Raw genomic sequence first — 12,801 nt, forward strand, 5'->3', positions numbered from 1 at the left:
GCATTTTGCCAGCTTAAATTGTACCAGTCTGAGAGGTACGTGATGGCAATGCGAGAAGGCAGCAAAGCTGGAGAGCCAAAACAGTCAGGCTGCCCATCTCATCTTGTCTCAGAGATCGCTACCCCTGAGGCAATGGTTAAACCAGCTGCAAAACATCACAATTTACAGCCTGGCACAGAAAAGCAGTGCAGATCCAGGTCTGGATGCAGCAGTACTGCTGGCTGCAGCCTGCCACCCAATATGGGCAGCTTTGGCGTGGGAACCTGTGGGAGCAGGGCGGTGGGGGCGGCAACTGGAGCAAAACTTTCTGTTTAAATTTGCCTTTGTTTGTGACTCACTGCCCGTGGCTCCTGCTGCTTTTAGTTTCCTGCAGGAATGCATTTTCATGGTTTCAACTGTACTTGAATTAATCACAGAAGCAGAACTATAGAATGGTTGGGGTTGGAAGGAGTCTCTGGAGATCATCTAGTCCAACCCCCTGCTAAAGCACGTTCACCTAGAACAGGGTTCACAGAATCACATCCAAATCTCCTCTCAGAGGAAACTCCACAGTGACTCTGGGCAGCTCATTCCAGTGCTCTGGCACCTTCAAAGGAAGAAGGTTTTTCCTCATGCTCAGAACTTTTTGTGTTTCAATCTATGCCCATTGCCCCCTGTCCTGCTGATGGGCACCACTGGAAAGAGCCTGTCCCCACGTAATTGTATAATCTCATAGCAAGTAGTCATGCAAACTCTGAACTGTTGGAAATTTGTTCCTTTAGCTGACTGTGTTGAGTAGTTTTGCTCTACATTTATTTGTCAGACTTTGCTGTTGGGTGAAATTCAATTATATATGCTACCTTCAGTTTCTCTGAACAGTTTTACTTGTGGTATGTGAAAGCACTTTATACCTTAGGAAGACATGCCAAAACATAAATGTTAACTAATTAACTCACATAGGGAGTTTAGCTTTCTGTACAATGATTAATTCAGCAGCTGCTTTTGTCCCAACCACAGCATATTTTTTAAAGTGAATATCCTCTGTACATTACTTTTTAAAAAATGTGATTTATTCTCAGATTTTGGGCAAACACAAGAAAAAAGCCATGGCATACATCCAAAGCAAGACACCTTGTTCTTTAGTAATGCATTTAACAGATCTTAATACATACTTTGAAGATGAATAAAGACAAAAGTATTGTTTTTATGGGGGAAACAACTTCAGCAAGTGGCACACAGAGTCCATAACTTCTGTGGAGAGTTACTGTGCCCACCTCTGAAGGATTCAGGAAATGGCCTTCACCTTCAGGATGCATGTGTGGGAAAAGGTTGAATCAATCCATATGTTGTTTCTATTTTGCTTATTCTTGCTACAGATGTTTGGAGAGCTTTGTCATGAGGTCACCTGTGCCCTGCCTCTGCCATGGGCAGCAAAGCCAAATTCCATTGCAGTACAAACATTTACCTGTTTACACAATATCCAACCATAATGAAACACTAAAATTATTTACACATATTTTGATTCACAGGGAATGTGCATTTTACCCCCGCTCATAAAGAACTGATTGTCACCAGCTTTATATTTGTCACCCAGTTTGTAAGCAGACAGGAATCTGAAAACCAAAGCCAATGTTGTTGGATATTTGTGAGGGGATTGCCCAGCAAATCATATCATGCATACCCTTGAAAATTCATGCTTGAAAGAGGATGTGGCATCCTTGCCCCTTGAGCAATCACAGGCTTGTAACTCAGTTGCAGAGCAGGACAGGTGCAGGAGTTTGGAAACAACTTGACCTGTAGCAGAACATTTTGCTGAATGTCACACCTTGTTGCTGGGATGAGGTGTCACCACCTTCCCTAACATTTTCTTCTCCCCTTGCAGGAGAGTCCTGTGAGGTGAATTCGCGCTCTGGCCGCTGTGCTCCAGGGGTGTGTAAGAACGGTGGAACCTGCGTGAACCTACTGATTGGAGGCTTCAAGTGTGAGTGCCCCCCGGGTGAGTACGAGCGGCCATACTGCGAGATGACCACCAGGAGCTTCCCCCCACAGTCCTTCATCACCTTCAAGGGACTGCGGCAGCGCTTCCACTTCACCGTCTCCCTCATGTAAGTCCCAGTGGGGAAGGGTTCTGTGGCTGCTGGCTTCTTGTGTGAACTTGGGGCTGTTTGTAACATACTGCTGCCCACTGAAGACCTACCTGTGAAGGTCACTTGGGACATTTGTGACAGGACTCCTGCAAGCAGGGCACACGTTATTGGAAAGCATTTGATTTCTGCCCTGCTGAGGATGTTGCTGAGCTGCTGACTCACAACCTTCCCTTTTGTAACATGGGGCGATGGAGCAGGGAGAGAGAACAGTAGGACCTCTCTGGCCACGTCTTAGCAGCCCTCAGCTGCAGAAGTGCTGGGGCAGGTTTTGGGATTGGCACTTTTCCTAGCTGCGCCTGTGGTTTCCTGACTTGGAGACTGGCTGCAGAACCAATCCATTCATGCTGCATTCTTTGGAGCTCTCTTGCTGTCTCCTGTTTCCCAGCCTATGAGAGGACTATGTCAGGTCTGGCTGAGCACGGGCTGGTTCTCCTCAGCCCGTTGCTCTCTGTTGGTTTCCAGGCTCCAAGCTTCTCGCCTTGCTCCTCCTGACCTTCACAGCCCTGTCCTGCTCCATGTGCCATCCTAGCTGCCAGGCATGAGCAGTCTCATTCCCATCCCATCTGCCCTGATATCCCTATGTTGGGCAGTCTTATCCTGGCCTATCTGTCCCTTTTCCCCTGCGGGTGGTCAGGGAGACAAGGGACAGCAGTGATACCTGCCACACTGTGTGGACCCTCCCCTGGGAAAAATCCCTCTTCTGGAGAAGATTTTTTGGGTCAGGCATAGGGCTCGCCTGGTGTGGAGCCAGAGATCCAGGTGCACTCATGCCTTTTCTCCAGGAAGCGGGTGGATTTGAAGCTTTCCCATGGTTTAGTCTGTCAGGATTGACCTTTGGTTTTCCCTCACAGCTGACTGTGAGTAAATAACACAAAATGTGTTAGTTCTGACCCCAAAGGGCGGGCAGGGCTGGGGATTTGTTAAGAGGTAAAATAGCAGCTGCAAGGACAAACATGTTTATGTGTGTGTCCAGAGAAAGTGCTCAGGGAGGACACCTTCAGGCCCAAGTCCCATCCAGCACCCAGCTGTTACCTGGTGTTTTGCTTCTGACAGGAGTCAGATTGCTTCTTTCCAGCATATTTTTCAGTACTGTCCTTTAGCATAGTTTACTTTCCTGAACTAAGATGCCAGAGAGACTCTTCATGTAATGCTTCTGTTAATACAGGTAAATAATACCCTATTCCTGGAAGAATTCAAGGCTAGGTTGGGTGGGACTTTGAGTAACCTGGTCTAGTGGAAGGTGTCCCTGTGCATGGCAGGGTGCTTGGAATTACATGGTCTTTAAGGTCCCTTCCAACTCAAACCATTCTATCATTTTATGATTCTATGATTTTATCTTTCTTCTGCCTTAATCCTAAAACTTTACATTTTATAGAATCTTGCTATTTTGGTTAAATCAGAAAGCACAAACATGGTTTGCAGTGAGCCAAGACAAGGGAAAGTTGTGCCTATGAAGATTGTTTTAGAGCATCAGAGCTAAGTACACGGAAAAACTGAGGAGCAAAAGGCTCTGTTGGACTTGTCAGACCCTACAGTGAGTGCAAACAAAGGAGCAGTCTGGGCTGGCTGCCAGCATGAATTGCCTGCACTACCCTTGACTTGTCTCCTCAGCCATGAAGTGTCATTTTTCAGGCTTTCGGGAAGAGATCTTTGACGTTTAGGGTACTTCAAGTTAAAGTGACTCAAATACTCTGCGTCGAGGCTATTGAGAAATAGCAAAGTAGTCTACCAAGGTAGGGCTTACACTAGGGTTTCTTCACCATCTTTACAACCACAGTGGCCTACTTAGTCATGAGCTAAACACTACTGAGTCCACTCAGAGCATGATTATAGGAAGTTTAGACCATCATTGGGTTCATCCTGCACTGTCTGGGATAGCAACAAATTTAGTTTTTTATACCAGAAGTTCACTTTTATTTACACTTACTATCTCTTTGGCTTTTATTATCCTTCAGTGCAAGTGGAAAATATTACGTTAGGACAAGTAAGAACTAGCAGTTTGACTAGATGATGATTTGCCATTACATATTTTTTGATTTGGGAGCATTCACAAAAGCCCAAGATGTCTAGTTTCGCTCAGCCTCAGGTGACTGATGACCCATTCCTGGCAAGGAGCAGGATGTTTGCATTGTTTAATCTCATAACTAAAATGTGATTTTTTTTAATAAGTATTTTGGTTACTGACCAGGCATGTCTTTCTGCTCCCAACATTATACATCTTCCTTGCTTAATTCCAACACTTACTGCTCCTTCACTCCAAAGAGATACTGTCAGTGGGGAGGTTTTCTCACTATTTATTCAAAATTCTATTTCCTATGTTGTGCCATTAAAAATATCCCTTCTATTAAAAAACTGTTTCCCACAGCTAGTAATAACCAGACAAGTTCAAAAGCAGTAGTGCTTTAACTGAGTATGATACAAAAGATGGAACTGAGCACAGGGTGAAGAAATATACAAAATAGCTTAATAATTTAAAAGTTTAAGAAATAATACCTTCATTCTTAAAATTATAGTAGACAATTGTGACCATATGAGAAAAATATATTCAAACAAACTAAGGTTCCTGTTTTTGCTAATCAGATTAAATCTTTATGCCCACTGAAGCAGCATCACTAATATTATTCGCATTTCCTTTGCTCATATATATTCTGGATACAACTAATCAAAATATTTTGATGATGCAGTTATCCCTGGAAAAATACAGTATTGGGAAATGTTTTACAGAAACTATTCATTTGAATGAAATGTTTGATGGTGGAAAGTGAAAACTAAATCCATGTTTTGACAATATTGAAATACTTCAATGGTATTGTCGTAATTAAATTAGTTTGCCTTTTCCTTGTATCATATTATTTTATATTATTTTAAAGAAACACAGAAAAAATATGTATATCAGAAGTAATCAGACCAGTAATATAATATTTTGTGGACTATAACATATTATTTGAAATTTGTAATTTACTGGAATGTAAAAATTTTGATTTCTGTTTTTTGAACCAAAACAATGAGTTGTCCTTCAAAAATATTTTTAAAAATCTATGAATAAAATCTCCCATTTCCATGTAGCTCAAATTCTGAAAGGTCTCTATTCAGTGTGATCCACAACATGCATATGTCTGACAAACAGCTTTTGTTCAAAAATACTCTTTGGTTTGAAACTTTTTGTTTCAAATACCAGACCCTGATATTCTAAAATACTGCTTCTTTCACATTCTCTGAATGCAGGGTTTTTGCATCACATGAGAGTCTTGCCAGTAGATGTGACGTGGCAGGTACAAGAGTAATCTCTCTGTGGAAAAGTTTTCATTAGCTGTGCTTAGCATTTGATTCATTTGTAGGAAAAGTGGGTTAATTTAAATCAGGCATATTTCCTGAAGTTCAAGATACAAAATCAGATTACACTGCCTTTGGGAAACACAAGAAATTCCCATGGTTTGTCCTTTTTTCTCTCTTTATCTAATATTAATTTTTGTTAAAATGTTTATGTAAATTTTAATCATTTTTTTGCATTTTTAAGTAGATGAAAGTTGTGTGCAACTCTCCAGAGATATTAGGATTTAATTTAAAATTATGAAATATGACATGCAGAAATTTGCAAAAAAATATTCTGAGCTGACAAAAAAACTCCCACAAACAGGCTTTTTTAAAAGTGAGGTTGCCCCTTTTTCTGCAAGAAAGGTGTGATACATTCCATATTAGAAGCATAAGAAAAATAGAACCAAAACCCACCCATTAGCGCTGATTTTATGGAATCATTTAAGTGTTTATTTTCCTTCCTCCAGTTGGCTGAACTGTTGATTGATGAACCCTGATTGTCTACATGGCATTATTAAAGTAACTCTTATCTTTCTTTCCTCTTGCCTCCATATCAGGGCTTTTTAATCAGTTGATGGCTCACCTTGTACCTTGTAGCATTTAGACAGCAAGCAGACAGCAAGTATCCCTCCTTTGATGTGAAAATGCTGTGTAGCTTTTGGACTGTTTGCTGAGTGTAGTTAAGTGCTACTGTTTGGCAACGGTCAGATACTGACACTGCATCTTGTGTCTGCCTAATTTTAGCCCTTGAGAGGGTCAGCATCCATAGCAGATCCCTGAAGAGCAGATTTCTGTAATTTCCATCTTGCTTGCCTTGTTGATTGTGAAAGGGTACACTTACCCTGTGGCTGAGTCCTCAGTTTTACAATTTTCTGTCTGAAGAGAGATTCAAAGGCTTGTTTATCTGCTAAACACAATGCCGTCTTTCTCCTGGGCGACTTGACTGTCAGTCTTTAATCCATAAGCCATTAAGCATGAACTATCCCTGTGTCTCTGTTCTAGGTTTGCTACCAGGGAGAGGAACGCTCTGCTCCTCTACAATGGGCGTTTCAATGAGAAGCATGACTTCATTGCCTTGGAAATCATTGAGGAGCAGATCCAGCTCACCTTCTCTGCAGGTGAGGTATCGCTCGAGTTGAGCGTTTCTGCTTGTGGCCAGGAGTTCCTCTCAAGCCTTTGGAAATGTACTTGAATGATTTTATATGGCTATTTACTGCCTCATTAATTTACTGGCTGATACCGCACAGTGAACAGCTGGTGCTGGGTGTTGCAAAGTACTTCAAATTGCAGTGGTTTGTGGTGGTTACACTTGCTGTCATAGGCAGGAGCTTGTCACTATATCAGTTATAAAAGCCAGAGTTTATGACTACTATAAAAGATTGGCACTTGTCTGAATGTTGTCTTCCAAGCCAATGTTTGCTTAAATGAGACTTCATTTTACCACACTGTGATAAATGTTGTGTGTTTATGCATTTTTACACTGCACCATCAGTGAAACGTAGGTGCATAAATGTTATCTAAAAAATCCACGCAAGCCAAAGGAAAAGCTAGCAAAGTGAAAACTGTCTGGCATTCATTAGGGATTGGTGAGGAGCACTGCTGTTGCTGGAATGCACTTCTGCACTGGAGAAGCACCTCCTCTTGGAAGAAGTCATAAACAACAACAAATTTAGGATAATTTAGCTGCCCGCTCGTTCTCATGGTGGGCTAAGAGTCAAGAAATGGAGGCTTTGGCATTTGATGTCTTTCTGCACTAGGACTAAGCCTGTGTCTTCTGTGCTGTGGGAGAAGAGAGAGGGGATGGCTGACAAGCAAAGCTAAAGGTGGCCACATATTCTTGTCACCATGGCCTTCTCCCAAGGTAGAGATTTCCTCCAGACAACCAGCCCTTGCAGTAGCCAAGTGCTTCCTGATGAAAGCATGATTGCAACAAAGTCTGACCATTCTAGCCTCAACAGAGGGCTGTTTCTTGAGTTAAAAAAGCCCAAGTTTCATCCAAAACTTCACACCAAGCTGTGCCAATTTCCATGACAAGGGATAGCAGGGGAAGCTGGTGCAACAGTGTGGTTGAAGCTCATTGAAGATATCAGGAATCACTCCCAGCACATCAGTAGGTTGAAATCCCTCTCGGTGGACCACTTGCATTCTTACTTCAGCCTAGAAGCAGATCTGTGCATTCAGTGGCAAGGCTTTGGTGACTTTATGCAATCTCAGCAGTGCAGACAACCTCTAGTTGTCACAGGTTTAGGCTATTTTTCCACTGAGGCAGAAACAAATACCCAAGCAGGGCTTTTGTCCTGTAAGTTGAGTTACATGTAGGTCAAGTGAGACATTTGTGGCTCTGTACTGGGCATGTAATTCAGGAAATAATCCTGCTATTTCCCACTACCTGTTGCAGTATAGACATGCGGGCTAAAGTCAACTCCTGTTTTGCGCTTTTTTTTGGTGGAAAGTGAGATATTGCAAGCAGTAAAACCATACAAGAGGCACAGCCTGTATTAGTATTGCACATTCATCACGAGTGGTGGCTGCTGCCCTCAGACCCCATGGTAAATCCTGTGTGACCTCACTGATGTACCAGTGATGCTTAAGTGCATATTTGGGCCCTTTGGGTTGAAGATACACAGTTTCATTTCCTCTTTATTACCTTGAAGTTAACCAAATTAGATTTTAAGGCAGGTTTTTTGAATGGATTACTGTAATGAAATAATATGCTGCAGTCAGAGAGATGTGCTTTTTTCTGTAGCTCTGCTTCACCTGTCTAAACTTGAACCAAATTGCTTGGAAGGTACCCTGAGGATGAATGGGGAAAAAAATAAATTCTGCTTGCACTTATATGTATTTAAATGTGGAGGAACTCCTTTAAAATACATGAAACTAAATTTAGATTTGCACTGCTGCACCTGAGAGCAGGTCTGGTCCTGTATGTTACAAATGGTATTTTCTTTGGAAGGAGAATGGTTTATGTTTCATAGTTTTAAGTGGCTTTTAACGAACAGTACAAGTTTTGGACACCTGATCTGTTTTACCTGTCGCAACAACTTTTTCACAGAAAGCAAAGCAAAAGGATTACTGAACAGTGATCTTCCTTATGCAGAAACTTGATAGCTGAATAAGAAGCCAGATTATTAGGACAGATTGTTTTATCACTAAATGATAAAAAAAACATCACGGCAGGATGTCATTCATGCAAAGCTGCAAACAAAATGTTTAAATAACAGAAATATACAGAATGGGAGTTAAAGGAAAGTAGGGGATGCAGGGCTAATACTTCATGTTTTGCAAATAGAGAGAAAATATGTTTTAAGATCAACCATACTATGAATTTTATTAGCTTACATGGGGGAGTAACTTTTCCTGTTGTCTATTATGTAGAATGTTCCAACTGTTATTAAAAAAACCAAAACAAAAAAGAAAAAACAAACCAAAGAATGAGAAAGGAAAAAAGAAGTCAAAAGCTAGCAATCCCTTTTCCATGTCAGTTCTATTATGTACTTTCAACATGAATGTTTATTTTGCTGCTGCCTCGAAACAGATATGCCTGGTTATTTAGCAGGTTCTGCTGACTCAGTCCTGGCTTAAAAGCTTCAGCTTTCCAATTGCAATGGCAAAGACTTGCTTTCAAATTTAAATATTGAAAGGCTGCCAGTAATTTCATTAGTCACTGGTAAAATTTTGCAGGAACCAAGGTTGCAGTGGGTTTTATACTAGAGTACTTTTGGATTTCACTTCCTTAACTCTGTGAAAGAGTAGGCTTCCCTTCCTTGAGAACATGTCCCATCACAATGCTCACCATATTAAACAAAAGTCAAAGTGGTGCTTTTAGCAGAAATGCAGAAAAATTCATGTACATTTTTAACTCAGTTGATCACTTCATCAGTATCTGTATCTACCCAATGCATCTGCTACTGCATTCTGCAGAAGCATGGTAAAAAATACTGTCATTCAGCCGAATGTGCCAGAAGCTAATATTTGTGCACCAGAAGAACTCCTTGAAACTGGGGGTGTTTACTGTCTCGCAAATTCCCCTGTGATGAAGCAAGGTGGCTGCCTCCTGGGCCCACTAAGAGTCCCTCTGTGTTTCTTGCAGTGATGGTGACTTATTTTTCCCTTCTTCTTGTTTTTCCAGGTGAGACAACCACTACGGTGGCACCACTCATTCCGGGAGGGGTCAGTGATGGGCAGTGGCATTCGGTTCAGGTGCAGTACTACAATAAGGTAAGACTAATTGTGTTGGTGATAACTGTATTATTTGTGAAGTAATAGAGACATGGGTCATCTAGCTCTGAGCTGATGTAGGCAGGTGACCTGAATTTTGTTTATTTTACCAGGCACATTGGTACAGCTCTGCACAAATGATACTGGTCTTGCTCACTTTGCCTGGGACAAAAATCCCTTTTTGAGGTTTTTTGAGTTTTGATTCAGGAAGGCAAAACCAGACCTGGTATGTCTTTTTCCATAAGTACTACCAGGGAAACGCTCAGGTACAATTTTAGTTTTCAGTTCTTTAAACCCTCACAAGTGTCAGAGTATCTAAAATACTGCTTCACTGATTTGATCTCATTAAAGAACTGAGATATGCAGGAGTCTTCAGACTAGCTAACCAGAAACCACTAGTGTAGAATTTTCTGAAGCAAAGCAAAATTATTTCCTGTAGCTGTCCTTCTTCTGTAAAATTACAAGTTTAGCTTGCACTAGCTTCTCTGGTTTGGAAAATGTGGTTATATAATGGTTGACACCTTTCAGTAAAAAAGCACTGTCTTACTAAGTAATTTTTTGTCTGCTATATAGAAAGATGCACAAGAGAAATGCAAAAATCATTGTTATGTGCAGTTCATGGCACTCAGAGATGGGCTTTAGGGTCCCTGTCCTACAGCTGCTCTCTTGGTCACTGGTAAGAGCAGTTTCAGTCCGACTGAACCAAAAGGACTGCAGGGGCTCTGAGCAAAGCAGCCATTCCCTGCTGAACCAGAAAGCAGGCTTTCAGGGTGTATGGTGTCACTATGTGCAGGTAGATGTCAGAGCTCTTCTATAATCTATAACAAAAATGAGAGAATTCATTTAGTGACTGAGAAGTGTTGCTTTTAAGTCTGACATGATAGCATTATGGGGGATCACATAAGGAAATAGAGGAGCATTGTTGGCTGCTAAAAAGGAAACAGGATACTGGTGTAGGAAGCTGAATGGAAGACGAAGGATTAATATGATCAGCAACTTCTTTATTTTCCAGTGCTGCATCCTTTCATCATAGTTTATGTGGTGGTTTGAATGGGAGGATTAAAATTTTCTTTTGATTCCCAGACAGCGTCTCTTAGCCTAAGGATATTTTGTCAAGGAAATTAAAAACTATTTTTTATTTATTTTATATTTTAACAGTAAAATTTTAAAATTTACTTTATAAGTTTTAGGCTGTATATACTTAATATTCTCTCTACTCTCTGGACCCCAGAAGTGAACCTTGGTGCATTGCCATGCATGCATCTGTGGACATTGTGAGGCTCTTCCTTACAATCTGCAACATGCTGTTATCCATGTCTTCATATTTCCTAGTGTATCACTTTAGTAGAGAGAATGACACTTGCAGAGGCAGTGGAGGGACACTCCAGCTTTCAGGCTCCTGGGCACAGCTGCAGGGACAGCTGCTGAAGCAGTTCGCTGAAGTGCCACTGAGCAGATAAGGGGCCTGAGAAGCCCCGCTGACACTCTTTAAAAGGCAAAGAGATCTGACACAGATGTTAAAAATAAACTCCTGCCTCATTTTTGGGGCTTACTGTGGTTCAAACAGACTGGTGGGTGAGCCATGTTAGCAGCTGGTGTTTTCTCATTGTTAACACGTGCACCCTGTCACCATTTTCTTCATCTGCCCCAGTTTTTTGAAGCGAATTGAGCCAACCTCCACTGAATGGGAAGACACTCAGGGCAGAGAGAGAGAGCAGAGGGAGAACACCAGGAAACACCTCTGACTTCACTGCCTTTGCCTCTCAAATGACATGAAAGTGATGAAAAGCAGGGTCACTGTGTGGAAAGCAGCACCATGCCCTTTGTTGTCCATGGGAGAGACCGAGGTCATCACCTTCCCCTTAGCAGTACTTATTCCAGAATGGTTAAATTTGGGCTGGACAGGGGAGCTCACAATATTGAGTAAATGGCAAAAGTAGGTTATTCTAACCAGTATGTATTTAGCAGGCTCTCAGGACTTCCCAGCATGCCTGAGAATTGCATATTTTGCATCAGCTCTCCAATAGTGAAAGGTGTGGGTGTCACTGCTCTGCAGTCCTGCCTACCGGGCTGCCCCCACACCCTGCCCCAGGGTTAAGCCTTTGCCTAGGCTGGTATTTGTTTGTAAAGCAGTTTCTTGGCTACTTCATGTTTTAACAAAGCTGGAAAGAAAGTCCTTGTGAGGAGGTTGAAAAGACAGAGATAATTTAGGGATTTGAGTTGTGCCAAGATAAATGAGATGCTGTGTCTCGACTTGATGCAGCTGAGATGTTTCAATAACAGAGTACCAAAAAACTCATGTGTTTGCTTAAATTATGCATGCATATTATTTTGAAGATACTGCATCCTTCTGCTCTTTCCAAAATACTACCATCGTGTCAGGTCATCATCCCATCACTACTCAGCCCCTTTGCTCTGCACAAACACTGCACAGCCTTCCTGAGCAGGCAGAGCTCCCCTGAGCTCTCTCCCTCCTCCCTGTCTCCATCTTATGTTTGATCCCCACCTCCAGCCTCTTCTGGACTCTCCTCCCTCCTGTTTGTCTTCCTCTGGCATTTTGCAGCAGCACCCCATTCCTGGCAGTGGGGCCATGGGGGCTACCCCCACCAGTATCCCTGTGGGGCTCCATGTCTCTTCTTCCATTCTGCTGTTTGCTTAGGAAGCTTCTGGTCTTTGCTCCTTTTTAGACATCACTTCCCAGTGTTGTCCATGCGAAATGCATAGTCATCACCACACATATGCATGGAGATCCGTTTTAGTCATTTGTCTGTCCTGCATTAAAAAGCCCTTAAAGAGATAGTTATATCTATGCATTCTTACCCCTCAGTCATGTTGTTTCATCTTCCTCCAGCTGCCTTTTGCTCCATCAGCAGGTTTTCTTTATTTAATAAATATGATTACTTTTGTCTATCCATTAATCAGTCCCTTTTTGTGTTCACTTCTGTGCTTATTTTGCACAGCAAAAGCCATACAGACTTTTTAAACTTTTCTTGTTATTCACAATCCTACAGCTGAGTGCTGCCAGGCGGCTTGTCCTGCTACTGAGGTCATTACAGCTGTGCCTGTCCTCTTCCTACCCACCACTGTGTCCTCAGGCAGTGACAAGCTGCTTCAAGTTGTACCCTTTCCTCCTGCCGTAGAA

The 12,801-nt window shown here is 42.0% G+C and overlaps 1 protein-coding gene across 6 annotated transcripts in view; it reads left to right on the forward strand.

Annotated features, from left to right (window-relative positions):
- CELSR1 (cadherin EGF LAG seven-pass G-type receptor 1) overlaps positions 1 to 12,801 on the forward strand; it is a 167,450-nt gene that overhangs the window by 86,569 nt on the left and 68,080 nt on the right. For all 6 annotated transcript variants that reach the window (XM_071552583.1, XM_071552588.1, XM_071552589.1 and 3 more), the window contains 3 exons: positions 1,862 to 2,084; positions 6,444 to 6,559; positions 9,571 to 9,659. In XM_071552583.1, coding sequence (XP_071408684.1) covers positions 1,862 to 2,084; positions 6,444 to 6,559; positions 9,571 to 9,659 — 428 coding nt within the window. The remainder of the gene's footprint in view (positions 1 to 1,861; positions 2,085 to 6,443; positions 6,560 to 9,570; positions 9,660 to 12,801) is intronic.

The sequence above is a fragment of the Pithys albifrons genome, chromosome 3 (assembly GCF_047495875.1).
Source record: "Pithys albifrons albifrons isolate INPA30051 chromosome 3, PitAlb_v1, whole genome shotgun sequence".
Classification (NCBI taxonomy): Eukaryota; Metazoa; Chordata; class Aves; order Passeriformes; family Thamnophilidae; genus Pithys; species Pithys albifrons.